The sequence below is a fragment of the Mus caroli genome, unplaced genomic scaffold (genome assembly GCF_978045245.1).
Source record: "Mus caroli unplaced genomic scaffold, Mus_caroli_1 scaffold_8, whole genome shotgun sequence".
NCBI lineage: Eukaryota > Metazoa > Chordata > Mammalia > Rodentia > Muridae > Mus > Mus caroli.
Genome location: NW_028227263.1, coordinates 4,533,064 through 4,551,992, shown reverse-complemented (window position 1 = coordinate 4,551,992; position 18,929 = coordinate 4,533,064). Strand labels below are relative to the sequence as shown.

General features: G+C 46.8%; 1 protein-coding gene across 4 annotated transcripts; it reads left to right on the top strand.

Moving 5' to 3' along the window:
- The first annotated feature begins 11,810 nt into the window (after positions 1–11,810).
- LOC110298313 (5-hydroxyisourate hydrolase) lies at positions 11,811–14,688 on the top strand. Of its 4 annotated transcripts, XM_021167482.3 has the most exons (5): positions 11,811–11,959; positions 12,313–12,452; positions 13,448–13,583; positions 13,738–13,803; positions 14,403–14,489. In XM_021167482.3, the coding sequence occupies exons 1-4, from the start codon at positions 11,900–11,902 to the stop codon at positions 13,777–13,779; spliced, it is 378 nt and encodes a 125-aa protein (XP_021023141.1). In that variant the 5' UTR covers positions 11,811–11,899; the 3' UTR covers positions 13,780–13,803; positions 14,403–14,489. The 4 variants fall into 4 exon arrangements, with proteins under 4 accessions (XP_021023141.1, XP_021023139.1, XP_021023142.1 ...); XM_021167480.3 differs by lacking the exon at positions 13,738–13,803 and having other exon boundaries at positions 11,812–11,959; positions 14,403–14,688; XM_021167483.3 differs by lacking the exon at positions 13,738–13,803 and having other exon boundaries at positions 11,812–11,959; positions 14,300–14,430.
- Positions 14,689–18,929: the final 4,241 nt, after the last annotated feature.

Sequence of the window (18,929 nt, the reverse complement as noted above, 5' to 3'; positions counted from 1 at the left end):
TATCTTTAAAATTCACTAAACCTTTCCAGTCTCTGGTGTTACAGTGCTCTAGTAAACACCTAGAGAGTAAATGTTAGAAAGCTCAGAAGAGGCGGCTTCTGAGGTTAAGAATTAGGACTGGTTCTCCCAGAGGACCTTAGGTCTGTTCTGGCACCCAGCCGACTCATAGCTGCCTATGCCTCCAGCCCACTTCTGGCCTCCCCCAGCACTGCACTTAAGTGCACATATTCCCTGAGCACTCACATAAAACAAGGGGCTGGAGAGATGGCTCATAGGTTAGGAGCACTGGTTGTTCTTCCAGATGATAAGGGTTCCAGTGGTCCCTCAAGACTGCCTTTGTGAGCTTTAGGCTTAACTAGAGAAAAATGGGGAGAGGAGACTGCAGGGTGTATAATTAATCACTCCTAGTAGTCAAGTGTGGTTGGGTTGATGATCAGTTTGGGTTCTGCAAGGCGGTCTTAGCAGACCAATCTGGTTTGCATTATGACTCTTGCTTCTCTGTAGAACCTCAACTGCCCTCATGTGGAGATGGTCTATCCTAGGCCCCCTCAATTGTTTGGAAGTAATTTTTATTCCTTAGAGGTATTTATCAGAACTGTAGTTTCTAGAATTCAAAGAATAACAGTGGGGCTTGGGAGCTGGAACAGGACATTGTAAAAGCTAAGCGATGTGTAAAGGGTGTGGATACAAATTGAAAGCAGAACTGCCAGGCTTTGATTTACTCTGCATTTACTCCATGTGGACCCAAGTGAAAAATTAGTAATACTATTTTGATAAAAGTGTTTTGGGAGTACAGGTTTTATCGGGAAGCAACTTGAGCTTTGACGTGAGAGGCAGTCCCTCAATGCAGGAATGTCCACCACGCATACGATGTGAGGCCCAGTGTAAAGTTTAAAGTTTCTCCTATTCTCTCCTATTCACATTTTTAAAATTAGAAGAAACAGGCAAATGGCCAACAGTCAATTTAAAGGATTCTCAAACAAACAACCTTTAGAGAAAGTCAAGGCTAAACCACTACGGCACATAACTTCATAGCTATTACATTAGCAACTATCTGAAAATTAAGTAATAGCAAAGTATCTCACATATATGGAGAAAACTGAAACATGGCCATGAAAAACATATTCCAGACACAATGATTTCATTTCCTTTGTTTATATATCCCACAGGAAAGTTGCTGGAACATATGATGGCTCTGTTTTGAAGAACTAACTTACTGTGCATCACACTCCTATTGATCTGCAGTCCACCCTACAGCAGGAACAGTTCCCCTTCTATTCACATGCTCTTTGGTACTTGCCACTTTTCTCTTTAAATTATAGCTATCTCTAGTGGGGTGAGGTGACGTCACATCCCACTGTGAGTTTGAGATGCATCTTCTTGATGATTATTTGTGTTGAGTGTTTTGCGTTTCTTTGTTTTCCATTTACAAGCTGACCTTTTACATGCCTTCTTTCCATGTGTCTATTTAAATCTATTGTCTTAGTTACTTTCTCCGTAATACAACTACATGACCAAAAGTAACTTCGGGCTGGGAGATGGTGGCACATGCCTTTAATCCCAGCACTCAGGAGGCAGAGCCAGGCGGAACTCTCCGAGATGGGTTTGAGGCCAGCCTGGTCTACAGAGTGAGTTCCAGGACAGCCAAGGCTACACAGAGAAACCCTGTCTTGAAAAGATCAAAACCAAAAAAAGGAGAAGGAGGAAGAGGAAGAAGAAAGTGAGAGAAAGAGACAGAGACAGAGACAGAGACAGAGACAGAGACAGAGACAGAATTTATTTAGCTTGCACTTCCACATCACAGTTCATCATTGAAGTGAATCAGGACAGGAACTCAAGCAGGACAGAAACCTGGAGGGAAGAGCTGGTGATCTTTTTTTTTTTAATTTATTTATTTATTGTTATATGTAAGTACACTGTAGCTGTCTTCAGACACTCCAGAAGAGGGAGTCAGATCTCGATATGGATGGTTGTGAGCCACCATGTGGTTGCTGGGATTTGAACTCCGGACCTTTGGAAGAGCAGTCGGGTGCTCTTACCCACTGAGCCATCTCTCCAGCCCGAGCTGGTGATCTTATGGAGGCATCTTCTCAATCAAGGTTTCCTCATCTCAGATAACTATACCACATGTCAAGTTGACATAAAACTAGCCAGCAAACCTGTGTTTTAACCATACCTCCTTCTTCTTTCCTTTTTTTTTCTGCTAGATTTTGAGGGTTTTTGATGTTCTAGATGTCAATCCCTTACCCTGACATAAATAGCAGCGTGTATTAGTTATTTTCCTTCTCACTCCAACAAAATATTTTACCAAAGCAACTTAAGAAAGGAAAGTGGGGGGGGATGGTTTACTGTTCAAAAGGGAAGACGAGCATGTGGCAAAGACACAGCAGCCAGAGTGTGAGGCTGCTGGCCATGCTGCGTCTGTGGCTGGGAAGCAGAGAGGGGTGAACATGGTGCTCAGCTCACTTTCTCCTTCTTTTTCACTCCAGGACGCCAGCCCATGGGATTGAACCACCAGATTCCAAATGCATCTTCCACCTCAGTTAACTTAAACTACATAATTCCTTATAGACACGCCCAAAGGCTTGTCTAGATAATCTCAGAGACTGGTCTTCTAAATGATCCTAAATCTTATCAAGTCGTTGAACAATATTAACCACCACAAATCAACCTGACACCCAAATAGCTCGCTTGTAAGCCATAACCTTCTAATCCTTGCCCCTAGAGACTCATGGGCTTTTCATTATGCAAAAATGCATCCAGTCCAACTTCAAATGTCCTCATAGTGTTCAATAATTCCAACACTGTTAGAAATGTAGGAACAGACTCTTCTTCTCAGACTTGGGAACTCTCTTAACTGTGAACCCACCCCCGTACAAACAAAACTAAGCTACATGCTTTTGGTATAAAATAGCACACAATAAGACTTCCACTCCAAAAGGAATGGGAGCATAGCAAACCAAAGCAAAAATAAAACCCACAGGGAAAACATAAAGTCCTGCAGTTCCAACTCTGGCATCTATAGCTCCTGATATAATCATCAGGAAGAAGAAAGGGACCCACTGCCAGGAAAGGGGGGGGGGGTGGGAAGCAGTAGAGAGGAATAACAGTACAAGGGTTCTAATCAGGGGAATAAGAAAGTGGGGGTCTTTAGAAGGGGGAGGTAAATAAAGAAGATGGTAGGAGAGTGTGTTGGCTACTTTTACATCAACTTGGCACAAGCTAAAGTCATCTGAGAGGAAGGAACCTCAATTGAGAAAATGCCTCCATATCAGGCTATAGGCAAGAGCATAAGGCCTTTTCTTAATTAGTGATAGAAGGGGGAGAGCCCAGCCCATTGTGTATGGTGCCACCTCCTGGGCTGGTGGTCCTGGTTGCTATGAGATGAGTAAGCCAATAAGCAGCACTCCTCCATGGCCTCTGTTTCAGATCCCACATTTCAGTTCCACCTTGTTTGAGTTCCTGCCTTGGCTTTCCTCAGTGGACTGTGATTTCAGATGGGTAAGCCAAATAAACTCTTTCCTCCCCAAGTTGAGTTTGGTCATGATGTTCCACCACAGCAACAGAAACCCTAACGAAGAGAGACTGTGAAGAGGAAACACAGAATACACATGACCTGGTAGAGGAGATGGGAAATCTCTTTAGGAAGAGAGAGTGGAGGTAAATATAGGAGGAGAGAGAGGAGTAAAACAACAATAAGGGTGTCTAAAAAACCACAAAGAGTCATACTGAATTAGTTTGGGTTTTACTGCTGTGACACCATGACCAAGGCAACTCTTTTTTTGTTTGTTTGTTTGTTTGTTTTTGATTTTCTAATACTACACCTGAAAACCAGCTGCAGCCTCCCTCCACCCTGCCCTCGTCTCCTGTTGATCTTACAGACAGACCTTCTTCTCCTAAGCTTCTGCCTCAACCCATCACTGTATACCAGCCCCTGACTCCAGCAAGCACCCCCTGCTAGCCCAAGGGCTGCCCCTCACCAAGTTGGCTGTAGGAAGACCCATATCTCTCCTACGGCTCCTAAGATCAAATCCCCCTCAGTCTTGTCCACAACTCTCCCTTTCCTCTCTAGCCCATGCTCAATGGATAACAAAGGCCTCTTCCAATAATCCTTCTCCCAACTCATTCCAGTTACTCAGCCTCCAACACTAGCAGGCATTGCCTGTGAACACACCATCTGAACAGGCCAGGGAAACAGCAACACGTAGCTATCACACTCCCTAAAACTCCAGAGAGGGAACAGAAACCAAAGAACAAAACACCCACCCAAAAAGGCAAATCCAGAGATCAGCACCTAGATCTTTAATCATCCCAAGCCTAGGAAAAGAACACAATCAACAACAATCAGGGCCATATGTCATCACTAAAGGCCAGCTATCCTGCCTCAGCAGGCCCTGAAAACTCCAACATATCTGAAGCACAGAGAATGACTTTAAAACACCCTTTATGGTTTCCAGCTCACTCCCAGCCCTCCCACTCCTCCCCACACCTGATTGCTATCCCCACTCCCCCTCCTCACCTGCTCTCCCACCCAGTTCCCTCCCTCCGTTCACCCCAACCCTACACAAAGAACTGCAGGCAACTGAGGAAAGCTAAAAGTGGGAGAGGAGGTCTTCCCCAGGGGACAGCATGTCAGTTGGTTGCTTAGTGCCTAATGGTTGAGCCCTGAAAACATACACACAACATTAGACATACTGAGCATATTACACTTAGAAAAAATATATATATATACACATTTGTGCATGCAATAACAATTCATGGGAGAAGCAGCCATGGATTTGGAGAGTTGGGAAGGGTGTGTGGGAGGGTTGGAGAGAGAGAGAGAGAGAGAGAGAGAGAGAGAGAGAGAAGGAAGGGAAATGTAATTTTATTGTAATCTTAAAAGTAAAAAAAAATACCAATAAAAATTTTAAATGATGGGCTATCTATTTAAGAGGCACTAGGGCTATATTAGGAATGCTGTCCGGTTTCCCACGGGAGGAAATGCTACTATAAGAGACTATGAGAAGGTTCTTTGGGAAATGCATATGGATGCTGAGGAGCAGAGTCCTGACATTGGCCGTTTTCAAGGGTTGATAATTCACCTGTTGTCATAACTTGTCAGAGGATGGATGGTGAAAGGGGGCATGGCTGGGAAGAGGATGGCTAGGCAGAGAGTGTGGTGATCCAGTGAGGCAAACCCTTGCATAATCTCCTCCTTGAGAGTGGGTGTGCTTCTAGCCATGAGAACACAGCACAAACGGCACGATGTCACTTCTGGGCTGATGTTATATAAGATTGTCTCATCTGAAGCCCAAGAGCCTTCTGCCAGGAGAAACAAGTACCAGTATCATCAACAGCCTGTGGAGGGAGCCATGAGCAAGAGCCAAGGACACTCTCCAGCCGTCGGCCAACCAGAAAACAGAAAGCTTCCATCTGACACCCACAAGGAAATGAATCCTGCCAACAAACTGGGGAGTAGAATAAGGTAGAAAATACCAAAATATAGATACCGTTTGTCGAATTATGTGGTGATTTACTTAAAGCGCTGCTTATACTATTTGCAAAGCATGATTTCACTTGCTACCTGGAACAAAATGACCTGGAGACAGAGCTAAAACACTGCATCTCTGCCGTGAACAATCTCATGACTGCCACACAGGCTTCTGTGAAATCTTGCTTGCTTGCCTACCCCACCTTGTGGTCTTAGAGTATAAAACAGGAATAAGACTAGACCTGTCAACGCTTCTCAAGAGCTGTCCTGGCTTCCCTGTGCTGATGACAATCCCGCAATTCCACTCTCTTGGGTATCAGGGTACTTATCAAGAAAGATTCCTGCAACACCTGAGCAAGCTTGGAGGCAGACCCTCCCTGGAAGTCTCTGTATGAGAACGTGTCTTTGTGGGGCTGGAGAAGTGGCTCAGTGGTTAAGAACACTGACTGCTCTTCTGAAGGTTCTGAGTTCAAATACTAGCAACCACATGGTGGCTCACAACCATCCACAATGAGATCTGACACCCTCCTCTAGTGTGTCTGAAGACAGCTACAGTATACTTACATATAATAATAAATAAATCCTTTCTTAAAAGAGCACAGTAAAAAAATTAAAAAAAAAAAAAACAAGCATGTAAGAAAGAGGGGAAGTCTCAGTGTGATGAACCTGGTTGATTCTTGAAAAGGGCCAGGTACCAGGAGGCCCAGAACAGCTGTGGTGTTCTGACAACCCCTATTCTACACCATCTGGTCCAAGTAGACAACATGAGGCCTCTTTTAGGGAGTGTTTAAAGAGACTTTCAAAAAGAGTTGACTGCTGTTTGGTAGTTTACTTACATTCGAGACTTTACAAGAAGTGAGCTGAGACCATATTGAAAAAGTGCCAAGAGGGGCTGGAGAAACGGCTCGGGAGCTAAGAGCACTGGCTGGTTTTGCAGAGAACCTGGGTTTGGTTTCTGCACCCACGTGGCAGCTAACAGTGGTCTCTAACTCCAGGTCCAGAGGATCAATCACACACTTCTGTAAACATGTGGCACACAAACATAGCATGCAGGCAAAACCACCCATACACATAAAATAAAAAATAAGTGAATCTAAAAGAAAAGGGGCCAAGAGCACAAAGGGCAAAGAGAAAAACTAAGGGTCAGAGTCCACAAAGACTCATCGTGGCCATGGCCATGGCCACCGCTTCCACCTTTCTAGGCTTCCTTCTGTGTTGGGATCCCTGCGAAAGGAGCAGCAAAACCGCTTCGGAACTCCTGTAATGTGACCCACCATTCAGCACGAGCATGATGGATGTGCCCTGCTGAGGCAGAGCCTCGAGGACTACATGCCCTGAGGACTTCATTCTGCTATGAAGCTTTGCCCTGCTTTCTGCCCTTGGCTCCCTCCTCGTCTGTGAGATGTGTGAACATTCTAAGGGGTTTCCAGCCCCTCACTGAGCAGTGTCATTGGCACTCACAATAACAGTGATTGATCTTTTTCATGCATTATGGCTGGAGCAGATTAATGATTCATCCGCCACCCTTAGAAAGAATTTGGAGAAGTAGATTGCCGTTAAAGTTAGATTTTTGCTAGTGGCTTTGACATAGAAAATTCTAGGGAACAATTTAAAATTCAGAAATGCACTCTTAATAGCTGAGCTAGGGATTTTTTTGAGGTCAGGGAACAAGAACAACGGCAGCCCAACTGGTGCCGCCTGACCTGCCTCTTGCTGAAGCTGGGCTGGTGATCGGGGGATGATTCATTTCTTGCATCCGTTTTTGCCCTCAGCTTCCTGATATGATTTCATAAGGAGTGGCTAGTGAATCAGTGCTCACCCCGAGGACTTACAAGCTTGTACAACCACTCTGGAAATCAGTCTGGCGGTTCCTCAGAAAATTGAACATAGTACTACCGGAGGATCCCACAATACCTCTCCTGGGCATATATCCAGAAGATGTTCCAACTAGTAAGAAAGACACATGCTCCACTATGTTCATAGCAGCCTTATTTATGATAGCCAGAAGCTGGAAAGAACCCAGATGCCCCTCAACAGAGGAATGGATACAAAAAATGTGGTACATTTACACAATGGAGTACTACTCAGCTATTAAAAAGAATGAATTTATGAAATTCCTAGGCAAATGGTTGGACCTGGAGGGCATCATCCTGAGTGAGGTGACCCAATCACAAAAGAACTCAAATGATATGTTCTCACTGATAAGTGGATATTATCCCAGAAACTAAGAATACCCAAGATATGAGATACAATTTGTGAAACACATGAAACTCAAGAAGAACGAAGACCAAAATGTGGACACTGTGCCCCTTCTTAAAATTGGGAACAAAACACCCATGGAAGGAGTTACAGAGAGACAAAGTTTAGAGCTGAGACAAAAGGATGGACCATCTAGAGTCTGCCATATCCAGGGATCCATCCCATAATCAGCCTCCAAACGCTGACACCATTGCATACACTAGCAAGATTTTGCTGAAAGGACCCTGATATAGCTGTCTCTTGTGAGACTATGCCGGGGCCTAGCAAACACAGAAGTGGATGCTCACAGTCAGCTATTGGATAGATCACAGGGCCCCCAATGGAGGAGCTAGAGAAAGTACCCAAGGAGCTAAAGGGATCTGCAACCCTATAGGTGGAACAACAATATGAAATAACCAGTACCCCAGAGCTCTTGATTCTAGCTGCATATGTATCAAAAGGTGGCTAGTCGGCCATCACTGGAAAGAGATGCCCATTGGACATGCAAACTTTATATGCCCCAGTACAGGGGAACGCCAGGGCCAAAAAGTGGGAGTGGGTGGGTAGGGGAGTGGGGGGGAGGGTATGGGGGACTTTTGGGATAGCATTGGAAATGTAAATGAGGAAAATACCTAATAAAAAATATTTAAAAAGGGAAAAAAGGGAGAGACGGCTGATTGGTTTTTATATAAAAGTTGAGATTTGTGATTCTTTTAAGATTTTTATAAGATTACTTTTTAAGATGAGTAATAAAATAATCGACCCTTTCTTTGTCACTGCAAATTGCAGCCTGCCAGTAAGAGAAACTGAGAAAATTACCTTGCTTGCTTATATTTTGTTAATCTATACCAAATTGCTTAGTTACAAATGTACGTGAGTTCTTGAGAATAATTTGGATTTTTTTTATCCATAAGTAAAGCATTTGATCATGTGAGGGTATTGGGGAACATGGTTTTTTTTTTCTTATGTATATGCATTGTAATCATTCACTTAAAGAAAAATAGAATGTAACCACATTGTGATTTTTGTGCTGCCTGAAAGATTCTGCTGGGCTATATAAACTGCGGGAGAAAAAATAAAATTGTTGGTGCTTCACTGCACCCATCAAATGTGTATGTGTGTATGTATGTATGTATGTATGCATGTATGTATGTATATGTGTAAAATGGTAAAAGCTTTGCTCCGCCCACCAAATGTATGTAGTGTATAGATGTAAAGTTGTTGGCATCTGTTGGACCTTGCTTCATCCACAAAGTGTGTGCATGCATGTGTGTGTGATTTTTCCCTCACCCTTTTCCCTGGTCCCTGGGGGTTTACTGCTGGCCCCAGGGAGTTTACCTATCAAATTTTCTGATGGCCCCAGAGAGCATTTCAATGGCCCCAGAGAATCAAGCATGGTTCCCTCAGAGAAAAGTCTGCTGAGTGATCAGTTGCCAACTTTACACCCTGCTCAGTTTACTCTGTCATGTCTAAGGTGATTGGTCCTTCTAGGGAATATTCTAAGGATGGCCTCTCAGCTTCTTCTCTAGGCAGCAGGGGTCGGAGAGATGGATGACAGCTCTGGGGAGTCAGTTCTTTTCTGCCACCTTGCAGGATTCTGGGATCAAACTCCAGTCATCAGGCCTGCCAGCAACAGCCTCTGCCTGTTGAGTTATCTCAGAAGCCCACCTTTGTTTTTTATAGATCACATGATACCTTGAGAATGTGTGTGTGAGAGAGAGAGAGAGAAAGAGAGAGAGAGAGAAAGAGAGAGAGAGTATATATATATATATATCCCTAACACAGAGGAGTTAGGGTAAAGTCACAGGTTCAGACAGCCTTGCCCTCCCACCCAACTGCACCAAAAACAAAGACTAGGCAGAGGGTCTTGAGGAATCGGAGAGCTTTGCTTGGAATCCCAACCATACTGGGAGTGCTTACTGGCAGTACCCATGAGAAAACTGAAGCAAGGTCACATGACCCATCAGCCGTCAAGACCGGGAATCTTTCCTGCCCTCTTCAGTGTGGCCTTGTCAAATGTTAGCAGGGAGGCTAACCTGGGCTGACTAATGCCTTGATTTTTTTTTCAAAACTTAACACCACATGTTGTATGGCCAGGGCGGGGGGTGGGGGGGTGGGGGAGGGGGGGGAGTGCCACTTGAAGTCAAATGACAACTTTGTGGAGTCAGTTCTCAACTTCTACTGTTACAATTCCTGGGTTCCAGGATTTGCACTCTCCTCCTCGGTGCTTCCCCCTACCCATTAATTAATTAATTAATTAATTAATTAATTAATTAATTAATTAATTTACTTTACATCCCAATCACAGCTTCTGCTCCCTCCTCTCCTCCCAGTCTCTCCTCCTCTTCTCCTCAGTGAAGGGGAGGCCTCCTGTGGATAGCAACGGCACCTTGGCCTATCAAGTTGTAGTAGGAGTAGGTGCATCTTCTCCTATTGAGGATGGACAAGGTATCTCAGTTAGAGGAAAGAGTTCCAAAGGAAGGCAGCAGAGTCAGAGACGGCCCCTACTCCAGCTGTTGAGACACCAGCATGCACAGGAAGCTCCACATGAGTTGCATGTGTGTAGGAGGCCTAGGTCCTTCCCATGCTTGCTCTTTGGGTGGCAGTCCAGTCCCTGTGAGCCCCTATGGCCCAGGTTAGTTGATTCTGTAGGTTTTCTTGTGTTGTCCTTGACTTCTCTGGCTCCTTCAGTCCCTCCTCCCCTTCTTCCACAAGATTCCCCAAGCTCCACCTAATGTTTGCCTGTGGATCTCTGCATGTTTGCATCTGCTGCTGGGTGAAGTCTCTCACAGGACTGTTATGCTAGCTTGGTTCCTGTCTACAAGTACAGCAGAATGTCACTAACAGTGTCAGGGGTAGGCTCTCTCTCATGGGATGGGTCTCACGGTGGGCGATTCATTGGTTGGCCGTTCCCTCAATTTCTGCTCCATCTTTATCCCTGCACATCTTGTAGGCAGGACAAATTTTGGGTTGAAAGTTTTGTGGGTGGGTTGGTGTCGCCATCCCTCCATTGGAAGTCTTGCCTGGTTATGGGAAGTAGCCATCTCAGGTTTGACATCCCCTGTTGCTAGGAGTCCTAGCTAGGGTCACCCTCATAGATTCCTGGGAGTTTCCCTTGTCCCTATTTGAATGTGTCTGGGAAAGCCGCCTTCTGCCAAATGAGCCCTTGGAAACCTACTCAGTTTTGGGACCTGAGAGGTGCTGACTTACAGGAAAAGCGTGGAGCCCAGGGGAGCATGCTGTGGCTCCGGAGAGGTGGCCCATCCCGGAGCTGCCCACCACCACCACCTTCTGCTCTTTCTCCCAGTTCTCTCTCCCTCAGCCCTCCTCACACTTCATCCCTCCTGTTCCCCTCCCCATCCCCATCCCACCTAGTTCCCTCACCCTATCCACCTCCCATGTCTATTGTATTCCCCTTTCTGAGTGAGATTCATCCATCCTCCCTTGGGCCCTCCTTGTTACCCAGTTTCTTTAGGTCTGTGGATTATAGTGTGGTTATCCTGTACTTTATGGCTAATATCCACTTGTAAGTGAGTACATACCATGTGTGTCTCTCTGTGTCTGGGTTACCTCACTCAGGATGATATTTTCTAGTTCCACCCATTTGCCTACAAATTTCATGATGTCATTGTTTTTAATAGCTGGTTAGTATTCCATTGTGTAAATGTACCACATTTTCTTTATCCATTCTTCTGTTGAGGGACTTCTAGGCTGTTTCCAGAAATGTTCTATGGCCTTAGTCACCAAGGAAATGCAAATCAAAATGACTCTGAGCATCCTCAGTGTTTTAACCACTGAATTATTTCCCCCTCCCTGACCCAGCCACTTAACCACTTTTCCACCAGTCTTTGCAGTAGGCCCCACTGCCCCCCTCCTCTCAGAACTGCCCCTCCCCCTCAGTATCCCTCCTTCCCCAGACTTGCCCTTCCACTCCTCCCCACAGCATGTTCCCAACCTGGTCCATTCTTTTCCTTTAAATCAACACCCCTCAGGCCCAAAAACCAAGCAGGCTGCCAGGGCTCATCTGGCAGAAGGAAAGGTGTCTTTCCCAGAAGTGTTCAGATAGGTGGCCCCAGGAGTTGGGGCGGGGCCTTGGGTGGAGCAGGTCCAGGCTGACTAGAGAGCTTGTTGAGGCTGGCAGGACGACTGCCTGTGGAAGTTGCACAGACCAGAGCTTCAGGGCAGGGCATGAGTTCCAGGACCGCCCCGCGGCTGATGACGCTCCAGAGACACTTAGGCTGGCCGCAGGTAAGGAGCTGTCTTGTACCATACTTAAGGAGACAGAGACCGAAGAGTGTGTGGGAGCTTGGGAACAAGGGTGTTGCTAGGAGTCAGAGGCACAGGAGAGCTGAGTTCTGGGACACTAAAGTCATGGACCAGCTAAAACTGAAGGTCTCATACAAGGGAGAGGGGTGGTGTCCAGGCAGGGGCAAAGGAGGGCACAGGTCAGCTTTGTTTAGCACTTGGCACCCAATTCTGCCGCTCAGCAGTTCAGCCTGTCTCGGGGCAGTGCGGCCCTTTGTTTGCTCTCCTCAGAACTGGATCGAAGACGCACTTGGGCCTCTACGTACTGGCTGATCACTCTCATTCTCTCTGCACAGGCTGGCAACATGGCTACCGAGAGCAGTCCCCTGACTACTCACGTTCTAGACACTGCCTCAGGGCTCCCTGCCCAAGGCCTCTGCCTCCGGCTGTCCCGCCTGGAGGCCCCCTGCCAGCAGTGGATGGAGCTGAGGACAAGGTAGGAGACAGTTTCTGGGCTGGGATCCATAAGTGCCAGCCCCCAGCAGCACAGTGACCTTCCCACCTGGGGAAGGAAGACCTTAGACCATGGTACTGAGGTGGAGCAGTAAGGCCAGGATAACACTGAGCAGGGCTGAGTCTGTGTGGCTGCTGGGGGCTGGAAGGCAGGACAGATCATTGCCCTATTGATCCCTGAACCTTGTTTTCCTCATCTGAGATAACAGGAATGGTGACAAAACAGCTTTTTCACCAGATGTGCATAGCTGGGACAATGTCATTGAAGGTCTGAGACAGCTTTGTTGGGTCCTTCTTGCCTGTCAGACTCAGTCCAATGAGCCTGCTGGGAGGGTAACCACTTGCCTGTCAGACTCAACCCAAAAACATGCTTCGAGGAGGGGAGCCAACTAGAGTGGCCTGGTCAAAAATAAAGACATCAATCGCTTTGTACCTGACTGACAGCGGAGCACTTATTTCTCCTCTCTATTCTTAATAGCTGTGAACTTGTAATTAATCTCCTTTATAGAGAGAGGCTGAGATAATAGGACTGAGGTAAAACCCAAGACTCCACTCCAGTCCAGTACTGGGCCTTTCAACCTCAGTGAGCCAGGCTCTGGCATGCCCCTGGTACATGCTTTGTTGGGGGCCTCTTTCAGGTTTAGCCAGCCAACGCTGGTGGGTCTGTGGCCTTGAAAGCAGGTTCTATTTAAGGGAGCCAGGCTCACACATCTCCTTCTGACTGGCCTGTGAGAACAGCGTGTGGCTTGCCCCCTCTTAGCTCAGTCCTTCACCAACCTGGAGAGGTTTTATCTTTTGCTTCTCTGCTTTATGATTTCCTAAATAGGCAGCATGGTGATATCCTTAGGAGCTGTCCCCCTGCCCCATCTGTGCTCCTTCTGTGAGACTGTGGGAGTCATCTGTAGATGCTGGCATAAGGATCAGAAAAGCTAGGGAGGGAGGTTTCTCAGCTCTTCTCTCCACTTCGTCTCTTCACAGCTACACAAACCTGGATGGTCGCTGTCCTGGGCTCCTGACACCAAGCCAGATAAAGCCAGGCACCTATAAGCTGTTCTTCGACACAGAGAGCTACTGGAAAGAGCGGGGTCAAGAGAGCTTTTACCCCTATGTAGAGGTGAGTGTCGGGGTGGGTGAAGCAGGTGGACCCTGATTCACTTTGACCACAGCCAGATCCTGCAGCCAGGCCTCCTCCAGACCAGGGACAGACTGGCCCCACCTCTCCCAGGGTGGTAGCAAGTGAGTAAACTCAACCTGTTTTGTCCTCTCAGAAGGTGTCCAGGGACCTGAGGCACTATGATACTTCAGGATGACACACTGAGCTGCCCCTGGATCAGGTGGGTGGGAGGGAAGAGGCCAGGCTGAGTGTGTCTCATCTTCCTTTGTAGACAGATTCTTATCGGAACCCAGACCCAGGAACACTGGGTGTGTTAGTAACTTCTGCAGCCCTGATGCAGCTTAAGGGAGAATTATTTATTTGGTCTCATTATCTCAGCCCATGATTTCTTGGCTCCACACACTCACTACGGCAGTGGGGGCATATAAAAGAGGAGAGCTGTCACCTCATGGGGGACAAGCAGAAGAAATGAACACAAGGGAAGACAATGTCCCCTAGGACTCTACTCAGGGACCTTCCTCCAAGTTTCAATACCTACTAATAGTGTATCACATGATGGATCCAGTTAATCCCAAAAGTTTAACCAGTTGATTCAACCAGAGCAGAGCCCTCAGTGTCAAATCACATCCCCCAAAGCCTACCAACTAACATCTCTTATAGGAGACACTATTCAAACGGTAACATCAGATCTTATATAAGCATCTCTCGCTTCTTAGCCGGCATGGCACCTGACCTCCTGATGTCTGGAAGACCCAGGGGCTATTGCAGGAAGGACTCACCATCTTCAGTGTCTTCAAGAACCTTCTCTGCTTCTCACAGGTGGTTTTCACTATTACAAAGGAGACCCAGAAGTTCCACGTACCTCTGCTGCTGAGCCCATGGTCCTACACCACCTACCGGGGGAGTTAAAGTGATGTGTTACCTGAAGAAAGCCATCTATCTGCCTGTTTCTTTCCCAGACTTAGCCACCCACACAAATCATGGGCTTTGTTCTCATCAAAGGACATGAAGTTGCTTCTTGCTGAAGATATTCTAGCTGCCCTGGAGTTTTATAATGGGAAGCTGTGACTTGGGTGTCAATAAAGAGAGTTTCAACACCTGCCAATCTGAACCTATCTTTGGGATAGGGACAATACGTCGGAGCTTTGCTTCTGCTCCAAGTGTCTTAGTTTCTTTTCCTGTTGCTGTGATAAAATACTCTTGACAGAAGCAGTCTGAGAAAGGGTTTTACTCTGGATTAGTTCAAGTCACAGTTCTTTGTGGGAGGGCAGACACAGGAAAGGAAGGCTGAAGGAGCTGGGCTCCCTCACATTGTGGCCACAGTCAAGAAGCAGAGAGCAATGCCAGGCAGTTGGTAGTGCATGTCTTTCATCCCAGTGCTTGGAAGACAAAGGCAGGCAGATCTCTGCATTCAAGCCTGATCTACACAGCTGGCCTACAATATTTCAGGACAGCCAGGGCTGTACTGAGAAACCCTGTCTCAAAAAGCCAAAGAGAAAAGAGAAAGAGATAAAGAGAGAGAGAAGATAAGGAAAGAGCAATGCACTGCTAGTACTCCATGGCTTTCTCTCTTATACAGTTCAGGATCCCCTGCCCAGGGAAGGCCCTCCCCAAAATTAATGTGCTTTCCCACATCTATGAACATAAGCTGGCATCCCACAGGCACGCCCAGAGGCTCTTCTCTCGGGTAATTGTAAATTCTGTCAAACTGACAACGCTAATCATCATACCAGGTAATCGAGGAGGCTTCTGATGAGAAGCCACTGAGGTCACAAGTGGGTGTGCAGAGGTGGGCATGGTACGGATAGGGAAACAGGCCACCCCTGAGGTCCTTCAAAGAGCAGGAAGTTCTCCACTGGCAGTGAGTCTTAGGTTTTACCTCAGTCCTATTATCTCAGCCTCTCTCTGTAAAGGAGATTAATTACAAGTTCACAGCTATTAAGAATAGAGAGGTTCTTGCTTCCCTCTTGCTTCTCTCTTGCTCTTCCTCTCCCCTTCCCCCAACCCTCTCTCCATGTGCTCGTGGCCATGGCCGGCCTTTATTTCTCTACTCTCTCTCTGCCCTCTTAACTCCCCTCCCCATGCCCTGAATAAACTCTACTCTATACTTTAAAAAAAAAAAAATAGAGAGAGGAGAAATAAGTGTTCAGCTGTCAGCCTGGCATAAGGCAGTTGGAGTCTTTATTTTCTACCAGGCCTCTCTAGTTGGCTCCCCTCTCAGCATGTCCATTGGGCTGAGTCTGACAGGAGAGTGGCTCCCCCCGCCCCCCAAGGAAGCTGGGCTACTGGCAAGGCCAGGAAGAACAGGCTGTTTCAGTTGTGTACCACAGGAAAGTATAGTCTGTAAGACTGGACCAGGATGGCTGGAGAGGAAATGGCTGGAGTCACTGGAACCATCTATAGTGGATTTGAAATCTATTGGAACAGACAGACTAGGGACGGAGGTAAAGTTTAAGGAGTTTAGAAATGGTTTTTCTATTTTGGATGCACAAGTTTTGTGGTTCTGATCGTTGGGAAGAGGAGTCCCAAAACCAGGGAAGACAGAATGATCCTACCCTCTGGAATAAGCAATAGACAGGAAAACTAGGGTGTCGGGTGGCAGGGATACTTCTCTGGGGTCTGTCTGGGAATTTGTTAGAGGAGCCAGGGAAATTGAGATTGGCTACATAAGGTTAATTGGGAAAAATCTGTTATCTGAAACCCGGGTATGGTTGTGTTGGGGAGAACCTAATTTGAGAGCTTTTGTTACATCAGAATCGTCTTTTCTGAGGTTCAAACGGGTTCTGAAACTGAGATGTTTTAGGAGCATAGGGTCTTAGCAGACGGTGAGAGTGAGGGGTCTGTAACAGGTTTGGGGGGGCTTGGTGTGGAGAGGTTGAGAGAATTTGACTTTGGTTCCCAAGAGGATTTGGCTGGTCATGGGGACAAGTGGGCTGTAATGGGGGTGGGACAGTGCCAAATGAGGATGGGGAGGAATGGCAGCTAACAGAGGGCTTTGAAGAGAGGCAAAATAAAGAAGGGTAAGGCCCTGCAGGGGTCAGTGAGAGTGAGGAGAGAGAGTTTGTTGAATGACCCTGACAAGAATTTATTTGGAAATAAGGTTCTGAAAGTACTTCAGCCTTCTCTGCTTCCTCCTGTGGCTCACACGCTTCCCAGGGAGTTCTCTGAAGAAAAGGCACCAAGTGTCCAGTCAGCAAAGGAGGAATTTCTTCTCCCTTGGACACACCCAATACACGGACAGTGGGGAGCACTTTCTCACACTTCCTTAGTAAATTTATGTTAAACCTGCTCAAAAAGTTAGCAAAACAGATTTTCAGTATTTTATATATAATGTGTCTTTTATGCCCGTTCTACAAAGTAGGGTTCAGGTTGCTGAGCTGGAACAACAGTGTTCAGACACCGAGGAAACCTCTACTAAAGCCTGAAAGCGTCAAATGCTGGTGAATCCAGCCCCACGGTGGTGGACAACAGCGCACACCTTTAATCCCAGCACACGGAGGCAGAGGCAGGCGGATCTCTATGAGTTCATGGGCAGCCTGGTCTACAGAGTGAGTTCCATGACAGCTAGGGCTACACAGAGAAACCCTGTCCCAAATGCCACCCCCCCCAAATAAATCAAACAACAAATAAATCAAACAATAACCTAAACACCTGAGTGATCCATAGCACAGAAACTATGCCAGAAAGAAGTTTGAGCATCTTCTCGTGAGACTCCGTAGCTCAACATACCAAGAACGTGGCTACTGAGACCACACCACCTACTCACAGAACCCTAGCCAACCTTTCCTCTGCAATTGTAATGCCATTCTTGATATCAGCCTCTATCATGTATGTTACTTGAATATAATGTTGACTTGGAGTAAATTTACCTTCAGTTTCGTTACCACTGAAATGAGTAGCCCTGCGGTGTAGGATCCCATGCAGAATTCCATTCCCAAAAGGTGTGATTTGAAGCTTAGCCTTGTGCTATTTTCTTTTGGCACAGCCACTGTGGAGGGAATCTTGAGCTCTAAGTCAGTGGACTCTCTGTCTCCTTCATTTTAACAGTACTCTGTTATAAATGTGGCACCAGCTGGTCAGAATGGGGTGCCTGTGAGTGTACCCAAAATGTGACTGCCACAGAAAGCTATGCCTTGCGTTAGAGACAAGCTGTTATGATCGTATGAACGGTAGCCATAAACAACTGCCAGTGCAGTTTTAGGTGTGCTGGTTACCGGAAAGGTTCTTTCAAGACTTGTTACATGAGCTTTTCCTACACCTACGCACCCCACATGGGGTGCCAATGTCAGACCACAGTGCAGTTCCACACAAGTTCAACTTGGCAATCCAGGGAATTTACTGGGCCTACATAACAGGACATGGGTGAGGAGTTACAAGAATATGGGTGACTCAAACATCTGTTTGACCAACAAGGCACTGCCCAGCATAGATCCTGACATCCCCAGAGCTGAATAGATGGGGTTTCCCATCAGGTTACTCTTCCATGAGCTATGTATTCTGCATAAGAATTGCACAAGAACACATGCAATTAGGACAGAGTTACAAACAGCTGGCAGGGAAGTACAGGAAGGAGCAGCTGGGATCTCTGGCAAGGGTTTGAGGACCCCACCCTTTCCCGTTTGTAACCTCCCCCCCCCCAGCCTGAAATCTGGCTGATCAGGCTTGACTGTTATCACCAGGAGATCATGGGGGGGGGGGTGGAGTCTGCCACCCTATCGTTCTGCCACTCCCACCGCTGCTACCTGCCGCCTAGCTGTTCCAGAGTATTCAAGTGGTCACCTGCAGCTGAACTCTGAAGATGATTTGGCGGGAATAGGCCCCTCCCCCCTTCTTCATAACCCCATGTTTCCGAATAGTAAAACTGAGCTTTGATCAAAATCTTGTCCTAGCTCCATTCTTTCTCTCTTCCATCTAGTTCCCTCTCTTTCAGCCCGAGTCTGCCGCTTCAGCCATACCCCATTCCTCGAAAGCCGCTGGATGGCCCACAACACCCGTCTATGAGGAAATGTCAACAGGACCAACCTTGGGGATCATTCATGAACAGTCATAGCTGCTTCCCGTGAAGGTGGTAATGGCCGTGGGCTCAAAAGACAGCCTTCTTACAAGACGACGACCTGTACAATGAGTATTTCTGTGAACAAAGCCAGTTTGGTCCCAACTTATTAACAGCAATGAGAAACGGACTTGGTCCATACCCTCAATATTTTAATGATGCTAAAATTTTCACAAGAGGCTGGGCATGGTGGTACACGCCTTTGATCTCAGCACTCAGGAGGTACAAGTAGGAGGATCTCTGAGAGTTTGAGACCAGTTCTGGGGCAGCCAGGACTTCATAGAGAGCCTTGT